Source organism: Pieris brassicae, chromosome 12, assembly GCF_905147105.1.
Source record: "Pieris brassicae chromosome 12, ilPieBrab1.1, whole genome shotgun sequence".
Taxonomy (NCBI): domain Eukaryota; kingdom Metazoa; phylum Arthropoda; class Insecta; order Lepidoptera; family Pieridae; genus Pieris; species Pieris brassicae.
The window spans coordinates 2,690,180-2,712,377 of NC_059676.1; the positions used below are offsets into that span (position 1 = coordinate 2,690,180).

The 22,198-nt window shown below is 31.9% G+C and overlaps 2 protein-coding genes across 7 annotated transcripts; one reads left to right on the forward strand and one right to left on the reverse strand.

Annotated features, from left to right (window-relative positions):
* The first annotated feature begins 295 nt into the window (after nucleotides 1–295).
* Nucleotides 296–4,640, forward strand: LOC123716966 (lysophospholipid acyltransferase 7-like). The gene is made up of 7 exons (XM_045672689.1): nucleotides 296–577; nucleotides 707–1,035; nucleotides 1,219–1,370; nucleotides 1,655–1,866; nucleotides 2,158–2,331; nucleotides 3,204–3,342; nucleotides 3,724–4,640. The coding sequence occupies exons 1-7, from the start codon at nucleotides 348–350 to the stop codon at nucleotides 3,925–3,927; spliced, it is 1,440 nt and encodes a 479-aa protein (XP_045528645.1). The 5' UTR covers nucleotides 296–347; the 3' UTR covers nucleotides 3,928–4,640.
* A 223-nt stretch (nucleotides 4,641–4,863) lies between these two features.
* On the reverse strand, nucleotides 4,864–19,225 carry LOC123716967 (keratin, type I cytoskeletal 9). 6 transcript variants are annotated; one of them, XM_045672694.1, is made up of 6 exons: nucleotides 19,142–19,225; nucleotides 11,572–11,639; nucleotides 6,928–7,062; nucleotides 6,204–6,710; nucleotides 5,978–6,083; nucleotides 4,864–4,996 (listed from the first exon to the last, which is right to left on the reverse strand). In XM_045672694.1, the coding sequence occupies exons 2-6, from the start codon at nucleotides 11,630–11,632 to the stop codon at nucleotides 4,945–4,947; spliced, it is 861 nt and encodes a 286-aa protein (XP_045528650.1). In that variant the 5' UTR covers nucleotides 11,633–11,639; nucleotides 19,142–19,225; the 3' UTR covers nucleotides 4,864–4,944. The 6 variants fall into 6 exon arrangements, 5 of the variants coding, with proteins under 5 accessions (XP_045528650.1, XP_045528646.1, XP_045528647.1 ...); XR_006754769.1 differs by having other exon boundaries at nucleotides 4,864–5,869; nucleotides 5,904–6,710; XM_045672690.1 differs by having other exon boundaries at nucleotides 5,978–6,710.
* Between the last annotated feature and the right edge of the window lie 2,973 nt (nucleotides 19,226–22,198).

The following is a 22,198-nucleotide window of genomic DNA, read 5'->3' on the forward strand; positions in this document are numbered from 1 at the left end:
CATCAAAATTAGGGATGGATTTTTAGCTCTGATTTTAAAAAGATCAAAAAAAATTAAATAGCAATATTTAAGGTTTGATTTCAATAAGAATGATTGAGTTTAAGCTATAATGACCAGTTCAAAAAGTGTTAAGACGATAACCAATTCCAACGAATAAATATTATGTGTTATCTGTTATGACAAAGTTCGACATAAAACATAAACAACAGTCTGTAATATTTTTTATACTGTGCAGGCCAAGAAAGGAAAAAAAAAATATTATCATGTATCAGCAAAAAAATAATACAAATTACAAAAAGTAAAAAATAAATAACGAATGCTTGTGAATGTTATTCTAATTAAATAAAATGTGGTCACTTATAGAAAAAAATAAAAATGACATCATATATCTCTCACTCCTTTTATTTAGTGTTTTAATTGGACCATATTACAGAAAACTAAAAACAGTTGAGACTAAAAAATGGGGTGGAACTATTTTAGGTTTAATTTTAATTGTTATTGTGTCTGGGTATAGTGCTGTACATCCTGTTTTATCAGCTTTCATAGGTGTATTAGCCATAAAGCTGGCAACTATAAAGTAAGTCTAACCTGAAATAACATTCCTTTCCTGTATGGAAATCCTGAAATTATTTATCTTTTTATAAAACATTATGAACAGACCTAATTAGCCCATATTAGTGTTATTATAATCGTGTGTTTGTTTTAGATATTGCCATATTGTAACCTTTTTCTTCATGTTCGGTTACTTATTCTTCTTTCGCTTAGCTGACAAATTTGGGTTTTCTTTATCCTCTGGCCAAACAAATCTAATTGAGATGATCATTGTTTTGCGAGTTGTTGGTGTTGCTTTTGAAATGAATGGATCCTGGTTAGCAATGGCAAAAGCTAAGAAACAAAATGATGAATTAGTTAAATCTGTTAATATAGAGGATGCTGGCAAGAAGGTAGAGAAAGATGATGAGTTCCTTGAGTTAATTAATCCAGATTTTATTGATTTAATTCACTATTCCTTCAGTTACATTGGATTGCTAACAGGTACTTACTAGGGAGTAAAATATGTTAAAGCTTCAATCACCAATAAATCATCTTAGTGTGCTTTTTAAAAGAACAGAATTTTTAATTTCAAATCCAAGATTGAGTCCATTAAATTGAAATACTTAATAATGAACGAAATAATTCATCAAAGGTAATATTTATTGAAACGCAAGTTATTTACAGGTCCATACTACAGATATCGCACCTTTAATGATTATTTCTACTTGCCATTCAGCAAGCAAGCTGATTGTTTTGGATCAACAATATATACCCTTAAATCTGTACCTTTGTATATCTCATTATATTTGGCTTTTTCTCATATGTGCCCATTGGAGGTAAGCATAATATTATGTAATAAATATATTTGGCTAGAAATAGATTAATCATATACATATAATCTAAATTCTGTGTTCTGTTGTTATGGGTAGCTCTGATGCCCAAAAAATATTTTAATTTGCCCAGTCATCACCAATTTTATTTCTTTAATAACCTCAATAATAATTACATTACAAATGAATAGGCTACATTCTGTGTTTAGTTTTACATTTGTTTTTTTTATTGCACTACAGGTGAGTTAGTAAATATACCATAAATTTTAGTATTTAAATTTGACTTACAGTATGTCTTAACTGAGGAGCATAATAACAGGAGCTTTCTTTATCGAATGATGTATCCATGGGTGTTATTTGCTGCATTTAGACAAAGAATTTATGCAGGGATGACATTGGCTGAGAGTGTGTGCACTTCTGCAGGCCTTGGGGCATACCCAGTAGCAGGCAAGAATAGGACAGGACATGGTCCAACTGTTGGGTACTCAAAGTTGAAAGAAATGTATGTTGAATTTTGAATGTTATGTTAAATTTCTCTTGTGCATTATGCTTAGTAAATATTTGTTATTAAGTATACTCAAAATGATCTCAGTCAAACTTTATTTAGTTCTCTAAAATACAGTGCTAACCTCCACGCATGGACACCTGCATTTCTGTGAGGCATATTGGTGTGTTGTGGGCCTCTAGGGATATGGTTGTTGGATTCCAGTAAGACTAAGTGCTGCCACTATTCATTTAGTTTCAAAAATGCAGCCAAGTTAATGAATATTAACCGTAAATTAAATTATTGCAGGTCAGAGGATGAAGCAAAATCAACAGAATATGACTTCATAACTGTAGAGTCTATGGAGGTATGGCAATGTGAGTCAGTAGTGACTCTAAGAGACTCAATGAAAGTATGGAACAAAGCTGTGCAGTATTGGGTGGCCATGGTTGTTTATAAGCGGTTTCCAATTAAACCTCTCAAGTGAGTGTCATATTTTTATTACTGATGTATACTATTCTCAAATAGATTGTCTAGTGCCTGTTCATTAAATGCAATTGATCTAGAAATTTGGTAAGATTAAAATATTGGAAAATAAATATTTAATTAAAGGCAAATATTGGTATAAATGTCGTTGAAACAAGATCATGTGTGCCAGTGTACAACTCTAATGGAGCCCCTGAAAACCCCCCCCTGAAAAATGAGTAGGTTTTTATTAGAAAAAAAAAATCACATTTTGTTTCTATTTATTTTACAATACAGATTGAAGTCAGTTGTTTCAAGTCAATTTTTAATTTAGTTTTAAACATTTTATACTTTTATTTTAAGAGTTATTTTTTCAATAAATGAGCATCTATCTAAATATAGAAGGTGCAAAAAAAAACCTAATAATAATCACCTTAACAAAATTCAGTCATTTATGTGTGACTCAAGAAATCATTGGATGCTTATGCAGTGGTCTGAGGCTTAAAGTTACTAAGGAAATTGAAGCAAGATGTGTAACATTGTTGTGGATTATAAAATATACCTTAAATAGACGATACAACAAATTAGATTTCATAGCAATTCTTGACCTTGATTCTGATCACTTTACATAAAAATTTAACTAATTTATAATTTAAATCTAGGAGGTAGACAAAGTGCGGGATACTTGGAACAAGTCTGCATCATATTTTGGTAATTCGTGAGAATCTAACCTTTGCGGTATTCGAATCCCTGTACAATAATAGTCTCTTTGTCTCCAATAAACATTTATAAACACCAGATCATTTATTAAACACGAGGCCTAGGAAACAACAGTGAGAAATGTAACATGTAACATTGTTTATTATGTATTTTCTAAAATATACTTTCAGGGTTCACGCGGCACTTTTCGTATCAGTGATATGGCACGGTTTTCACGCTGGTTATTTCTTCTGTATTTACTTCTGTCCGTTCTATTTGATGGCTGAAGATATTTATTTCAAATTATACTATAAGGAAGCAACTGGAATGGTAAGCGTCCATATTATTTTTATGGAAGTAAAAAAGCTTTTTATTTTCTAAATAAGTTTAAAAAAACATTCTAAGGACGCCAGTTTCAGGTTTAGGTTCAAAAAACTGTCGTATTTACGAATTTAAGCTAAAAAATTATATCAAGAAAAGAGCGTACCTATTCATAAAGGTCGGCATCGCACTTGCGAACCTTAGGCCAATGTCCACCGTAGGTGGTATAACTTAACATATGCAAATATTGTTAATAAATTGTTCTGTTTACTCTCAATTTTTTTTGATATAGAGTAAAATATTGGAATGGAATTCTTTTTTTTATCAGTTATTATTATTAACTTAAGGTGATTTTTATATAGACAATGAATAAATTTGTTATATTTTCAGAAAAAAAAGATAATCGGTTTCATAATGTGGTTCCTTCGATCACATTCAGAGTCCTATCAGGCCGCTGCCTTCCTGCTACTCACCTTTGACAGAATATGGATATATTATTCATCAGTCTACTTCTATTGGTATGGAGTGTGGCTTGTCTTCCTAATATTGGGAATAATTTTGAACCAAATACATAAAATGAATAAAAGTGACTGAGATGTACAGAATGTGTTAAGAAAACTGAATGTTTTTTTGGTAATTTTAGTTTTTGTCAATTATTGATGGGATCATTTTCTTTATGAAAATCATGTTGTGTAGAGTTCCATATATTTTTGTATAATGGGAATTCGTCTGCTGTGGTAAATAAGATAAATTGGTTTTTAGTCGAGTTAGTTTGGTTTTGTAAAATTTTGATCTGAAAACTATGGGTTTTAAATGTATAAGTAACAATTTATTTAGAAATATTTTATATTTTAGAATCTCGTTTAATGCAATTTTATCAATTACTAACATAATTAAAAAACTCAATCATTACTTTAATACTGGATCTATTATTGGACCAAGAGCAGTTAAAGTAATTATGTATAGATATAATCCCAGAGGTATCTCAATCATTTCGCTTTGTAGAATAAAAAGGCGTGCACTTATGTAGGTACAATTAATAAATTTAAAAAACTTTTGTAATTAACGCCATCTGTCAGAAACTGTCATTTGACATAAAAAAACATGGGGTTATGAATATTCTATGGTCCATATGCTGTTAGCGTCAGTTTGTTTAGGATCTTGACTTGTAATGGTTGTTATTGTTAACCATTCCTAGCAGTTGCATTTATATTTGTAATCTTGGAGGAAATTTTGTATGAGATGATTCAAACGAATCTTGTTGTGTAGAGTTCCATATATTTTTGTTAATAAAATTAAAGATCTGACCAATCGTTTTATTTGGCCTTAGTCTAAGTAATAGTATATATATATAAACATACATATATACTGTTAATATATACACACACTATATATTAATATATATATTTAATCAACAAAAATGTTTATTACTAGTTCTAAATTGAGGCCTTCTTTTTTACTTTTCATTAAAAATGTTTTATTGCAACACGTTTTAAAATTGAAATTATTATTTGTGAGAAAAAAGATACATTCTTAACAAAAAAAATATATTTAATACATGAACATATTATTACATAGAGGGTATTTGCAAATTTAAAATTGCGTTAACTATTATATCACACTGTTGATGTATTGGTGTAACAGGTATGTCATCATAATAGCACTGAAAGAAAAAGTATAACGACTTATAAGTAAAACAAGAAGTTCTCGATTTTCTTGATCCTTAGTTTAGTTTTTTCAATATACTTATCAGATTTAACAATATTAACATTTATTATATTATATGTGAGTATTCTTAGTAATTTCTTATACATCACTTTAAGCTAGAAGCGCGGATAAGATAGCAATATAAAAAAAACAAAACGAAGTCGAAGCCGGCACTTCTAGATAACAAATGTAATCTGTGGAACATCTACAATTATTTAAACATGCATTCTAAAACTAAGTATGGCAACTATTTTGTATTTACATTTCGCTTAAATAATAAAATGCTGATTCATGCACGTTATAATCTGCATAGAAATTAGAAGTTGTTTAAGGATTAGAACACTGGGTAAATTGTATTCCAAAATTGTTAAACCTTGGGCCCAATATGTTAATTATTTTATTAACTAATAAAAGCGCAGTATACGAAAAAACGGCAAAAAAATATTATGTGCAATCGCAAGTGTTATAAATAAATAAGCTGAGTGAATAGATAAAGGAAATAAAGACTGAGCATACTCTCATCAAATTAGATTTTCAGGAAGTCATCTTTGTCACGTATACCAGAAAAAGCTATTTAAACGCTGCTAAGTGCGTAAAACTTCATAGACAAAAATACTTTGATTAATAATCGACTCTAATGTAGAATTTGTAATATGGGGATGTTTTAATTAAATTTTACACGGTTATAAGTAAAACAATGTTCTTTCATGTTTGATTACAACGTGAACACAGTTTGACATAAAGAGACAGGTGAGGTTTACTGTGGCAATGTTATGAGCGTTAATTTTTATAATATAATTTTTATGTACTTTAAAAAAAAGTTGGTCATTATTTTCATATAGAAGGTAAGGAAGATAGAGAGTGAGATGAGAGTGGTAAATGCTCAGTTAATTCTTTGAGTAGACTACACGACCGAAGCTAATAGGTCAATATTTACCCAATGTTCCACCCATACGACACTGGTTTGTGCGTCGTAGCTCCATTATGGCGAGCGGTTTGCCCATATTGCTTATTTTGGTTAGGCGTCTGATAAACTGGGTTTCCTGATGGATAAGGTTGAGGGTTAGATCGCGAGTTCGAGCTGTGCGAAGAGTAATTTGGATTCTCCATCAACGGTCGAGTGTTGAAGAGGCCGTTTAACCCTCCACTCTTGGACAAATTACCCAGGATATTCCCAAAGATGTTTGATAAGCCTTGACCACCTGCTCCTCCTTGGCCGTTTGCGAAGCTATTTATTGTATTGTATATGCTATCTAGAGGGCTCTTCCCACCAGAACCAAAGCCGGAGCTTGGATTGGACCCTCCATATGGACTACCTCCTCTGTTTCCACCATTGGGAGAGTTGTTACCGCCATAGGGGGAATTGCCGCCAGAATGAGAATTTCCTCCGTATGGAGAACTTCCACCATAGGGAGAGTTCCCCCCATAAGGAGAGCTGCCACCATAGGGAGAGCTAGGGTTGCTCCCACCATAGGGAGAAGGGTTGTTCCCGCCATACGGTGAACTTCCACCATATGGCGAGTTTCCGCCGTAAGGTGAATTTCCTCCCAAGCCACCGTTGTTTAAAGGCGGTGCAGGAGCTGGATAGTTTGGTGCTGAATCAAAATCTCTCGTAGGCGACTGTGGAGTCGGTCTGGGCATAACTGGTTTTGCTGGTTCTGAATGAGAACCTGTAAAAGGATTGATTTCATCATTAATTCAATTGTGTTGCTAATTAAAGGCTAACAAAAATATACTAAATTGTAAGGATGGCCACATTTAACCGTGCAAAGAGCACGTTTTGAATATAATTACAACAAGAAATAACTGATAAAAAAATATAGAAACGTGTCTGAAGTACTACGAGTCATGATCATGAACGAGACGGAATTCTATCGACCGACGTACCTTCCACTTGGGACTTCTTCTTGCATGTAGGATATGTCCCACAGTTGGAGCTATGTCCATGTAAACAGGCATCTTCTGCTAACACGCAAACCTCGCTGTTCAGACATCCGATGTCCTTGCATGTACGACCATATTCTGTAAACATCATTCCAGTTCTATTAAAATAAAAACGTTAGAAGTTATACTTCTTTGACGTAACAAGATAAGAATCTTAAAAAAAATGCATTTTAAGAAAAAACGACACTAACATTAGAAAAACATTATGTTGACTATAGACAGTAGGGCATCGTAAAAATTTACTCTCATCATTTTTCCCTAACGCGACAAAAGAAGTATAACTTCAAAAGGTATTTAATACATTGAAAGCTTTTTTATAACGCATTATCTAGTTAAATAAAGTTTATTTATTTATCACAAAACAATTATTTCTACATAATTAAATAAATGGACATTTTTTATTTAAAAATTATGACTATGCTAACTTAAAGGCTGTCGGTTTATTGTGACGGTGTGAGCGCGCATCGTAAAAATTTACTCTCATCATTATTCGCTAACGCGCCATATGAAGTATAACTACAAAAATTAATCTTTATTAAATGTTGCAAATGACCTTGCAACCTAAAAGTTGAAAAATAAAGGTCTGATTAACATAAGTAAAAAAATGGTTCACAGCGATAAATTATAATTATTTAGGAATCTTATACTAAATTTATTGTTTTTGACTTTGTATTGTTTAACTTTGGCCAAATTATTTTAGTTTTCCACGGGACATGGACGTACCGATTATACTAACATCTGTTGTTTATTTAATACTTTTTTCGAATGTGTTCCTTTGTGTAAAAATATAGGTGTGCCAACTTTTCTTTCAATTTCTATCTTGGGCTCAACTTATTCCATTTAAACTACTTACATACATACAGTTGCCTTGCAACAAAATTTAATAATATATTTTTTGAAAATATCTAAAAGAGTTTCACCCTTACCCTAATGGTGAACTTATTTTTGGTGACTCGCCATATTCAAAGTTTGTTGCAAGGAAATAACAAACAAAAACAATAATATAATCATGTATAGTTTTGCCCTTATTTAACAGCTCTTGCGTGTTATTGTATGTAGTACCCCAAGTATTATTAGAAAGAAGGCTTTAGACCCCTTAAAAAAAACTAATAATATTACATAAATGATGTAAATAGTCTCAAATCTCAGTGAACGTTAGGTTAGGTTAGGTTAAAGCCAAAAACTTGTACCTTCTTTCGTTCATTTCACAAATCATGATGTTTTCGCCACCACACTATTGCATAGTCCATTGCAGTGATGAAAATTTGTATTAACAAATTTGAAGATGTTTGAATGTGGAGCCGTGATTCGACAAATTTACCAAATTTAATAGTAAATTCAAACCTCAAATAGTTATGACTTGAGATTTTAAGGTTTAAATCCTCAAATCTCTTCGCCTTGAAAGTTCAATTACTTTTTTTTAGTTCTTACCTAAAATTCAAGTCAACGCGTTGATAAAAAAAAATATGTTGGTAAGCTAAAAATCAAAGACTGATTATTTCTTGAACAACTGAGGAAGGTTTTAATGTCTACATCATCAAACGATATCTAGATTTTTTTTTAATATAAAAATAAAGTTTCCTTGGGGAAAGGTTTAAAGCGAACAGTTTCTATGGGGTAGTATTCCAAAATATATGGGTATGCAGCTACTAAAAAGGTAGGCTAAGTAAAAAACCATATAAAGACGAAACGAAGTTGGCGGGGACAGCTAGTAAAAAATATATGCTCACATGAATATTTTGTGTGCCCTTTTTATAACCCGAGCGTGACAGAAAGAATTCGGTTGTAAAGGGATAGCTCATTTACATACATAGGATTATAATATACTTGGATTGGGTTCGCTGTGTTCCGCATCACACGTAATATACGAGTGGTAAAGTTTTCCTATGAAATTGTTTTTCACGTGCCCTTTCTTTGAATAGTCTCGACTTTCAAATAAGTTTGACGAACAAGTTTTGCCTATTTTGAATTTTATGTATTATCGCTACGTTATATTTATATCAATAACAAACCGAAAAATGTAATAGATATTTTTTCAAAATATCCAGTGTCGTGTTGAGGTCGGCGTGCAAATCCAGTGCACCAATAGACTTTCTATGTGTGCATTTATCAGTCGGCCGTACGGTGAAGGAAAATATCGAGAGGAACCGTGTGTTAGGTGCAAAAAACAAATGATAATGATAGAGAAACAGACATTTGACTAAATCATAAAAGGCTGGTACAATTGGTATAAAAGTTTTAAGACGTTATTACGTTTACCTAAGCATTAAATATAAAATCCAACTGTTTGTTAGAAAATTACAGTTTGTATTACAATTACAGTTTGTACTCTTTTATAGTTAAATCACTCATCTAATAAATTTTCATCTAAATACAAACCCAGGCGTTACATAATATTGCTCATAACTTTATCTTATCATAAGTACAAGAATATTTCGGGGACAAAACAATTAGACCAAACCCACCTATCGTTGTAAACAAAGCCTCAATATGAATGACATGCTTTGATTTTAGTTTTACTTGACGTTTTTAATAAAACAACATAAATGATGTTCAATTTTTTTTTCGTTCTAAATACGCACACATCCACTAATATTTTTTAACACTTTTATTATACATTTAGATTTATATTTTTTGCTGTTAGCTACCTAAAGTAATAAATATAGTAATAAAGCAAAGCTTCATTTAAAACGCTCTGTACTCATAATTCAGCAAATTAACTTTTCATCTAGCCCATTATCGTAACATTGTAGAGTAAGACAGTTAAGAACTTGCTAATCGATAGCTTTAGTATTAACATGCCCATATCAGACTTTCATTTCGATAAGTAGGAGTCGTATTTCTAAGTAGTCCATTACGTATAATAACTTTCCGTCAAAGTAATATTCCCGCTGTAAGTAATAAAATTCTCATAAAGACGTAAAAAAAGCAAACACTCTACTACGAAAATGTTTTAAGCAGAGTGCAAGAATGAGGAATCGTAGGTATGGGATATAATTTGCGACTCGGCAAGTGCCTCTTCGGAGGCAATAAAAAGATATAAAAGTTTGAGCAGTATAACTTATTGTTTTGTTGTATTTTTGAAGAGTTTTTCACGATTGAGTCAGCCTGGCTATACAAATTGTTAATTCTATGTGAGCAATCAATATTTGTTCTACGATGAATGGAAACAAATTGGGGACAGTATATATGTTTAAGCTTCCAAAATCGACGAGCGTGAGGCACGGCTGTGCATTCAATAAAACGATAAACGAATATGTCTGTCCGATATCAGTAGGTCACGTGAGGACAGTGTTCAACATTATTGCGTAAATGTTTACGTGCTTCAAATCGCTTTGTTTTCATTTCTAGCGAAACAATTATCGCATGTAAAAACAACTAAGACTATCTACTACAGTTACATTGTATTGTAATGTCCGTACCGGTCGGTAGATACAATACTTCGACTGAACGTTACTTTTAGCTGTAGCCCCTCGACTTTGTTTATGTGAGAAAACTTCTTTTTTATAGGATAGTAGGGAAAAGAAGCCTATGGGACGCATAGAAGTTGCATTGCCGGCTTTTGAGGAAGTATACGTTGTTTTAAAAATTGGAGGTCGTATCTCTCAGGAAAGACCAGGAGGTCGATTCTACAATTCGCTAGTACGTAAAGAAAACTGTCTTGTGACCGAAACGCGGAAGACGTCCAGCCATATTACTGACACTCCAGGAATATGGTTAAAGTATAATTTACAAAATCAGTGCAGTAGTGTCTGATATCACTTTTTGCAAACTTTTTATTAAGATAGGTAGCGGACGAAGCTGGGACGGGACGCTAATACATGAAGGTTACATAAAAGGTCATTCAAGCCGATCTCGAGCAGACGCAATTTGTATAAACGTAATAACAGGAAATTATAAATTCTTGCCACTTACAGTGATGTACAGTGCGCAATAGTTGTATTTCCCTTTCATTATATATTCACATATAGTATATGGATTTTATTTCCGCCTTTGTAGTCAATTCTGTGTTTGACTACCAACAGAAAATGATGTTGTCGGAGTATTATAAATTATAAAATTTAAAATAAATTTAACACATTAAGAAAACACTTTTTAAACGGATTGAACCTATGTATTATTATTAAAAACTTATAATTATTTATATAATTTTAAATTTTTTTCCGACGTTTCGCGTGCTTTTCAGCGTGCGTGGTCACGGTGATTACGGTAAGTTTTTAATAATAATACATAGCTGCAATCCGTTTAAAAAGTGTTTTCTTAATAAATAAATTTAAATTCAGAAATTAAAGGTAATATGATAGAAAGAGTCTTTATTAAAAATTGCGCTCTTAAAATTGTTTATAAGCGATCAAATTAGTTGAGGTTTAGACCAAGACATTGGAACAATGGATTTTCAGTCATTTATATAATTTGTAAAATTCTTAATATTTATAGTTAAAGTACCCTCAATTGAGGGTAAGACAAAAACTTTGATTTAATCTAAAATTATATTAAATTTCGAAGCCAGATTTCGTCTTTATATGTGATTCTTAATACCTAACGTACAACGTTACTGCAAAGTAGCTTTGCAGTAATGCAACTTACTTGAGAAGCCATCAACGTGGTACAGTACCGCCAGCGTCATTAAAACCGTCCTCCAGTCCATAGTTAATCTGGAAAGAAATTGCTCGTTAAAACTACACACATTTACTGTAGTACATTTCGCTTTACAAATTACGGTCACTGTTCCTTAAAAGTTAAAGCTTAGTGAAAGATAGTTTTAATTAAAATGTATTTTTTACTATATTGGATGTTTTACAAAAGCATACAAGCGTATTATATCTACACCATACCATATGTATTTGAATACTATACTGTATTAATAGTACTACGGTATAGTCCCTTGTGTGACTTGACCAAGTATTTCTTATCTCTGTATATGTTTTAAAGTAGAATTAATTAATTAAAACAATTAATAAAATGACATTCACGTTAATATGCATATGCTTCATACTTGACTGGGTTGCCAACCACATGTACAGGACTGTTCGGCACACAATTAGACCAAGCAATGTTAATAAATACATTTAGCTGGGTTCAACCAGAATTTAATGATAGACGTGTATATTTAAACATGTCTCACATTACGTTATGTATACTCTATGTAGCAGTATGAACAGTGTTGGCCTAGTGGCTTCAGTGTGCGACTCTCATCCCTGAGGTCGTAGGTTCGATCCCCGGTTGTGCACCAATGGACTTTCTGTCTATGTGCGCATTAATCATACGCTCGAACGGTGAAGGAAAGCATCGTGAGGAAACCGGCTTATCTTAAAGCCAAAAAGTCGCCGGCTTGTGTACGGCACAAGAGGCTAATGAATTGCCTATTAGATTGACAAATGATCATGTAACAGATACAGAAGTCTGAGGCCTAAACCATTTATCGAGTTAATTATAACTTTTTTTATCAAGTTCTTGTAATTGCAAAGTGATACGAGGGCGATAAAGAACATTCAATAGCTTTTCGTGGTTTTCTGTCACTAATAAGTAATTGTTTAACTTTTTTTTAATCTCTCTATAAAATGACATAAATAAACTTCTAATATTATTTAGGAAATACTTAAGGAAAACATCAACAACGTGTGTAAACCCGCTTGGCTTAGACATAAAAAGTCGACGGCGTGCGTCAGGCACAGAAGGCTGATCACCTACTTGCCTATTTGATTAAAAAATGATCATGAAACCGATACAGAAATCTGAAGCCCAGACCTAAAAAGGTTGTAGCGTCATTGATTTTTTTATACTCTATTTAAGCCTAAAAATCTACATAAATCAAAAACAATACTCCACATTTACACAGTAGTTGTATAACAAAGATACCTAGGACCCCACAAGGAGAAACTACAAAGAGAAAACAAAACAATATACAAATATTTACATTAAACTCTTTAACAAACATAATCCTCACCAATCAGTGGATTCTAGCTGACCGCGATTATTGGATCGAGTTATCTATAACATAACAAACTCGCGCTTATATCTGTTAAAGAAAACGTAATACTGGTCTATACTTGTAAATAAAGAGAATATTAATATAAAAATATAATTTGTTAATAAATCGCCAAAGTACTGAAACATTTGCCACTGTTACTAAATGAGCACCAAGTTAAACAATGCGGCGTCTTAATAAAGGTAAAGTGCGCGCCGTAGAGCGTGGTATAACTCGACACATGTACAGCACGTCACCAGCTTCAACTTTATGACATCCAGCAACATTCCCCAAAGCAATTTCACCCGAATAAGCTAGTTACCGAGCGTAGGTGAGCGTTTTGGGGATTATAGCAAAAGTTAGTATTGAATTTATTGAAAAGTGTGGACTTTGTTGAGTTGCAACTTTCTGCTGAAGTGTTCTTTTAACGGTTTGTTATAAGAGATTCTAAATAATGACTTGTATGTTTTCTTCTAGACCATCTGAGTACAAAATAAGTACGTGATGTTATTTTAGTAACCAAGACAATTGTTCAATTGAACGGTTTTAAAGAGTTTCATTAAAACGTCATTAATATTCAATGGATAAGAAAAATAGATGAAACTTTGTGATTGTTCTGGCAGTGGTGCCAAATGCTTAAGCTTAAAATTTAGTTACCGAGGTCGTGCAATTGATCTCGGTACCATACTTTTGTTTTATGCGCAATTATATGTTGAAAAATATTAAACAAACCGTACGTACATTTCTAAACAAAAAAATCCACAGAAGAACGACTGAAGCAGATGCCGAAATTCGAGGCCTAGATATATAAAAGTATTTTATCTTTAAAACTTAAATGTGGACAGCGGGTATCAGGAAATTATTGAGTAAATACATTTTTATTTATTTTTTCTTTACTCACAGTGATTGCCTGGAAGAGATCGCTCGAAAGCGATAAGGCCGCCAGTTGCCCTCCTTCTGATTTAATTATGTTATTTTTTTTATATTGTAATGTAAAGAAGTGTTAATAAATAAATAACAAAGATAATTACAAAACTGCCTTAGTCAATTTACGGATGGCAAAGGGAGATTCTGTTCAGGAATGGTCAAAGGTGAAAGGCCAGTCATGTCTCAACCCAACTTAATTCCCTAGGTAATTTACACTGCGTTAAAATTTATGAATATTAAGTTCACTATTATACATAGTAATAACTACATTACTTACACATTGCTCATGCGAGTAGACAGTAATATGAGTGTAGGTGGTAGTGTATTAAGATAACAAAATACCTTGTGACATTAAAATTAAAGAAAGAAAATTTAAAACTTTTATTAAAAATACAATTTGTAGACAAGCATATTACAAATTAGAGGATTATAGATAAAATTGGTTGGTAAAATGCTGGTCGTGCTCCATAGGACCATCAAACTAAACAAAATCAACTGGTCGCTAATCAAGTCATATATATTTATATTTGTTTTTTTTATTAAAGAATTCTACTTTGACGTAATTCACACACTGTTTGACTGAACGTTAATTATTTCTTATTCATAAATAATGTAAAATCTATAGTTGCAATATATGTGGATATGTAAGCACCATGTATCTACATACATATAATTATCAAATCGATGTATACAAAATATTGTAAAAACTATTTTAAAAGAGTAAGTATGGAGCTCTTTGCTCATTCTTCTCTATATGAAACTACCTTTTGGAAGGCCTCTTCAATAGGCCTAATTGAATGAAATGATTTGGCTTTGACTTTGAATAAATAAATATTACAATCTTACTTGAAAAATCTTAAGTATATGTTCTGCCGCTAATGTATCAATGTTGACGTGCGATACAGTAATTTAAAAGTAAAATCTTAGTGGGTTACTTTATTTTTTCCTATACTTATTAGTGCCTAGTGCGAAGCCAGTAGACCACTAGTAAAGATAAGAAAGTAATAAGAACGGAAGCAGGGAAACCATACTAAAGTATATTTAAAAAGTTTGTAAAAGAGAATGTAAGGAAAATTTTATTAAACCATTTTCCGGAAAAGTCTTGGCAAGTTAACCCACGAGATGCTGCGTTGTCATTTATATCATGACATGGAGCAAGACAAATTATGGTTATTTTTCTGGTTGAAACGTTACAAATAGAAGCCATTTTAAAAGAGTGCTAGGACCTTTATAATTTTCTAAACTAGATAGGAAATGGCTAACTATAAGAAATACTTATAACGATAATAGCTGAAACATAATTTAATCGATTTGAAATTCTATTTGGCATGTTGGCATTTTAAACCGATAGTGATATTGCACGTCCTATCAGTAACTTTCCCATGTAATACATAGGACTTTTCAAACAAAACGAGGGTATCAATTATAGCGGGCTAGATTGTTGTTTCATGGGTCACTGCAATGGACTACATGTCGTTCAAAAATAGATTTTTGGTTTTGTTGCGGTGTGTAATTTTATAATTAATTTTGAATTATATGATTGAATCTACTTGAAAGCTAACCTACTAATATAATATTTAGGACAGTATTACCACATTGACGTATGATTGTCTGCTTAAATAAATAAATTATTATTAATAACCTTAACTGTCCTTGATTTCCTTACGCCTTTTAAGAAAATTTTCGCGTCGCGTACTAAATAGTAAACTCACAAGTATAATATATATTCAAAAAGCTTTTTATGCCAGTGATCCGAGCTTTGATAAAACAAAGGCTTGTGCTTTTAATTGTTTTATGTATCGGGTTGGAGCCATGAAAGATTTTATTTAATAGACGTTATTTCGCATTCCTGAATGTGAACTGTATAAAAAACACCTATTATTTTGTAAATAGGAGCTGATGCGTTCGATTTGTTTGGAGTATTTATGATTAACATATCAAAACTAATGGAAGTTACATATAGCTTTTTGATTTCGAATTATTCTTGTTATTTATTTTTTTATTAAGTTAATTGGTGTACTAACTTTAGAAGAAATAATATGTTTAGAGTTTTACAATATTATCACTTTAACTATGAATTCGGTTCTTACAAAATTCTAATCTTTATCGACCCTGACTTAATAAATGATAAACGTTGTCTTAAAATATATAATAATATTGAAAGAACAACTTGATATATTTTTGTTTTTTAATCAATAATTATAGTCTCGTACAGCTAAACTTATGCCCGTCTCTTTTAATATAGATTCCATATGATTATGTTAAGCCTACATTATTATAGACTTTATTAGTTTAATATGTAGTATTCATTCTTTAAGAGCTCTATACACCTCTGTTAACAGCCTACCATCGCAAAATGATGGTAAAAGCGCCTCTGTCTCCAAAGGAAAGTTATATATTACTTCTATATATGTATATGTTTTGAATTTATTTTGTTAGTATATAATTTCCGGTTATGGATGACACCAACCATAAAGAGTCAACATAAAAAGTCACACTCGGCAATAGCTATTTCCGGCAGACCACTTGCGATTCGAATTTCGAAATCGCTTTTATCTTTTTGCAATTCGGATATCCACTTCGCAGCTCCATATATCACTCGTGTCCGTAGCGCTAACGGCCTGCCTGTCAACTCCGTTTCACATACCATACCTCTTGACGAACCTTTGTGTATTTTTCGAGCGTTTACACACCGTTTTATTTTACATTTAAATCATGCAATTTCATGGCAATGCTCCATAAAAGGCAGCGATAAGGTTACGAAATACGTATTCGCATTCCATGATTCCGAATATTCGAATTCCAGACGTGATGCATCTCAGGAAGCTCATAGATCTACGAATTCTCGTAAGAGCACTACGTAAAGCAACGGTGTCGGGTTACGACTTATGGGGATTTAAATATCGAACGAAATCTTCAGAGTTCACACTTCGTGCACAGAGAACGATGTCGGGATAAAATTGGATTTCCTCTATCTCAAATAACTACGTCTATTGCTCAATTGGCATGGTAAATTTAGATTCACAATATATTACAATGTCTGTAATGGCTCTGAGTAATATATAAAAACAAGGACAATACAATATGGTATTAAAGATGTTTGGCATTTCTGATATTACAGATAAGCTTGGGTATTTTACAAATGAGATCACTGGACTGCGTAATAATCGCTTTGTTGGTTTATGCCAGAATCATTATCAACATAGGAATATCGTAAACAGAAGCCAATTATATACTTTCATATTTATCTATCAATTCAGTACATTGGTGAGTCAGAGAAACATGTATAAAATAGCAATTACTTAATTCCTTCCAAAAATATCAAAGTTACATCTTTTTTTTTTAATTATAGTCATATTAAAGACACATTATTAAAAAGTCAGAATTATAGAAAAAGAATAGTTGCTCCTTAGGCAAAGATTAGGCAAGAAACTCCATACCTACCCTGTTAAAATATTTTTTTGTATTTCATACACATGGATTTGATAATTAGATGTATGAAGACCATGTAACTAGAATAAAAAAAAACTACTACACTAAAATACAATAGGCATAGTGTAATAAAAAACAATGCAAGATAAGTAAGTAGATCCATGATGCTCACATATTCACAAATATTGCAACTATAGATTTTACAAGTGTGTGAGTTATGTCAAAGTTGATTAAAAATAAATAAATCAAAGCAAATATAAACCTATATGACTTGATAAGCAACCAGTTGATTTTGTTTAGTTAGATGGTCCTATGGAGCAGGACCAGCATTTTTCCATGCAAATTTTATCTTGAATATAATCCTATAATTTGTAATATACTTCAATTCAAATAAAAGTTTTCAATTTTTTTTTGTTTAGTTTTAATATGTCGCAAGGTATTTTGTTTTTACACTTAACATAGCACCACATAAAAGATGTTTGTACTTTGGGTAATTTGAAAGATGGTAAAGCAATTTGATCTTTATTTCTATAATTAATATTGTCACTTATTTTACTAAAAAGGGTCCACAGTTTAGAGGGGTTGTTGGGACACTAAACATCTGAATAATAATATAAAATAGTTCAACTAAATTCATCTGCACTCTCTCAATATATTCCACAAAATTAATAATATTACAACTAAACTTTAAAGATACGCCTTTATGCATAAGTTCAAGAACCCAGTAAAATATAAAACTCTATAAAGAACTGGTTACACAACAAATGATGTTACAAACATCCTTGAAATGAAGTGAGAAAAAACTCGATAATATATAACACAATAACTGTGTTATTACTCATAATTCTACCATAGGTGTTTTATTATTTAAGGTTTTATAATTATTAGAGACTGACAGACATAATTTTTTTCAACTATTTAATAATTTCATGAGTCACTGGTCAAATGTACCAGTGGATAGGCCATTGAATAAATGAAAATTTGTATAGATTAATTAGCTTTTGAAAATTAGTATAGAGGACTAGACCTACTTTAATGTTTAAACATTCCTATAAAATCAGAGGCCAAGCTCTAGGTTTGTCCAAATATTAATTGGGTAGTTTAGTAAATTAGCATGGTAAGGCACAGAAAACACACATAAAGAAGACTATTTGCAACAACAAAAAGTGTAACAGATATGTATCTGACCTCTAACCTATGTAGCATAGTATGGGACTTAAAATAATATGATAAACATTATTTTATTATACTTCTAGGTTTATACTAAAACATTATTTTTTGTGAATATGGGACATAAAAATGTATTGTAGAAATGTAAGGCCATTTGAATGTTTAAGTTACAATAAATTATTCAATTATTTCACTTCCCTTAATACATAGCAAAACATATAGATACTTTTCTAATGCACATTATTGATGAAGGCAAATTATGTTGTGTCATCTAAAAGGAATTTCTGCACATTTTATGGCAAAGCTTTAGTAATACAATATTGTATCAAATTAACAGGAAGTATTATTGTTTAACATACGGAATACATTTATAATTAGTACATTTAAGGATAAATAATCAACAACTTAGTTTCCTCTAACTCTCAGGATTTCCAAGTCGTTTTACAAGGTCAATATTCATGGTCCATACAATACCGCGGATGTAATCAATGGTTTGGTTTGAGTAGTAAAAGTTGTTTTGCTATAATAATAATATAAACACTTACAAAATCGTGGTTATAGATAAATTTTACAAATATTCTCTTCTAACGAAGCTTACTAAAAATTATATGTGAAAGGCTCGCGATATTTATTAAATTAAAATGATAATAAATTACTCACACTCAACAGTAAACACTAAACACGCAACAACCGTGAACTGACCCACGCAGTTGTCATTTGTCAAGTTGAACTCATATTTGCCAGTGTCAGTTTTGACAATACTTTACATATAACCTATGTTACCAATACTAGTAACATTGGCCTTTAAGGCACAATAATTTTTCACTAGCTTGCTACCACAGCTATGCTAATATATTATATTTTCACATCTGTAGATTGAACCAATTTATAATATTATATTTTTAAAAATAAAATGACGCGGTTGTAACTGGGTCGAACATCGATTTTGTTACTACTTGGGTCTTGCTGTAGCAAGCCGTAGCTACGCAATAGAATGGAATTACGCGGCGACTCACGATTGCTTAGATGTTAATTCCTTTCGAAAAGCAGCGTTTATAAAGTAAAAATTTTATTTTATGTACTTTACTCTTTTTGGGATTCATTTTTTTAAATATATACAATGTATATATACACTTAATGACAAAAAAGGTTCTGGCCGTCCACGTAGTGTTCGTACAAAAAAGCAGTAAGGGAAAAAATTTGAAGAAATCCTATCTGAAAGCAAAAGATTTTATCTCGGGAGATGAAGATAACACCTAGAACCAAGTCGCGTATTTTAAAAGATTACTTGGCACTTGTAGCCTATAGGAGACGTACTAGTCATTTCTTAATTGATATTTAAAGAATAGGGCGGTAAAACCGAAACAACTACTTAGTACCGTACTAACGGCAAAGGGAGAAGAAAGCAAAATTTTGTTTATGGATGAGTTTTTTTTTTACAATTGAGCAATATTTCATCAAACAATATGACCTTTCCAATTACTCGACAGAGTGTAAAGTGTATTCGACTTCGGTGATGGTTTGGTGGGGTATTCGCTATGAAGAAGTGACTAAGCCATAATTTTATGAAAAAGGTATCAAACATCGGAAAATTGTATGAAGATACCATTATTGAGAAGGTAGCGAAGCCCATTAGCAACACCATGTTCAATAACCAAGAATGATCCTTCCAGCAAGACTCGGCGCAACGTCATAAAACTCGGTCTACGCAGTCTTGGTTGGAAACGAACGTTTCGGACTTCATTAGAGCTGATGACTGGCCATTGTCTAGTCCCAATCTTAATCCGCTGGATTATGATTTATCGTCAGTTTTAGAGAGTACGCCTTGCTCTAAACGCTGTGATAATTTAGAGTCCCTAAAACAATCCGTACGATTGGCAGTGAAGAATTTTACCATTGAAAGAGTGGGTACTTCTATTGATAACTGGTCTCAACGTTAAAAGGACTGTATTGCAGCCAATGGAGACCACTTGGAATAAGATATATTTATATTTAAAATTGTTTTATATTTATGTATTAAACTAACACACTGTAAAAGTAATAAATGTTATATGCAATAGAAAATATTTTATATTATAAGAGCAATAAAACAAAAATTTCTTTAAAACAGCTAAGAAAATATCATAAGTTTTGTTGCGATAGTCTTCCCTCCACTCCTGTTATCATAGTTGGTGCGAACGTGCCTTGAATATTGCCTAAGTTTCAGACTCCGACTGCGGAACCTTGTGAGATTGCGAAATTAATATAATGTATGTAATATGTATGTTGTTGTAACTGGAGTTTGTGAGTAATATTGGACGGAGGTTGAAACCCAATGATATATTATCTGCCTGTTTATACTATGATAGTAGTTAGAACTGATCAAAATTTATTTTAGTTCACATATAATTTATCTAAGATTGTTTTATTGGGGTCTCTTTAATTTACAATTATTTGTTGGATATGGGAATGTATACTTTTTCTGAGGTGCAAGGTGGGGTGGTATAATGACTGTAATATAATAATAAAAAGTAATAAATTTTATTAATTTGACTCGTTACAAATCTTTATGAGTGCCGCCTTTAGTACGATGACGGAATGAAAGCCTGGACATCGTTCTAATTCTCAAGGATAATGTTAAACTTAGTACATAGTTCTAAAAATATAGGCATTTTTGTTTAAAGCAGTTGAGAACTCAATACATAGTTATATAATTTGTATAACACGATCGTAGTTATAACATTCTCTCGTTACAATTTGAATGTTGGTAGTATATCGCTTCAGATTTACCAGAATGCTATAAAATCCCAACTGGCAAGCAACAAGAGAGCAAAGTTCTCGGTGTGAAGCTTAATTCTCATGAGAAATTAACTGTTCCATTAGTTTTAATTCACTAGACTGCAGCGCTTTATTATTTCAGCTGTTTTCGTATAAAAATACTCCAAAACACAACACTGCGTCCAACTGCAACATAAAATTGAGATATGCAGTGTAAACCGCAATTTTACGGAAGATGTAGCTTTGAGAACAAGTAATCAACATGGCAACACTTTTATATATTACCTATAAAACAGTAGGTGAGCAGTGCCGGCTAGTGGCTTCAGCGTTCGACTCCCATCACTGAGGTAGGTTCGATCCCCGGCTGTGTACCAATGGACTTTCTGTCTATGTGCGCATTAATCATTCGCTCGAACGGTGAAGGAAAGCATCGTGAGGAAACCGGCTTATGTTAAAGCCAAAAAGTTGCCGGCTTGTGTACGGCACAAGAGGCTAATGAATTGCCTATTAGATTGACAAATGATCATGTAACAGATACAGAAGTCTGAGGCCTAAACCATTTATCGAGTTAATTATAACTTTTTTTTATCAAGTTCTTGTAATTGCAAAGTGATACGAGGGCGATAAAGAACATTCAATAGCTTTCCGTGGTTTTTTGTCACTAATAAGTAATTGTTTAACTTTTTTTTCATCTCTCTATAAAATAAATAAATAAACTGAAGTTTATTTATGTCATTTTATAAAATCAAAGTAAAATTTGTTTATTACTCAAACCATATTTGATTAATGATTAATGATGTGTTTTACGCTGTCTTGTTTTCTTGATTTTATGTTGCAAATAAGTAGAAAATTTGCAAATTTGTTTGTTCTAATATTATTGATGTGTATGTAAGTAATATTTGTAATGTTATATTATTCTCGTCTTATAAGGCATGCCATATTAATACTTAAATGTAAATC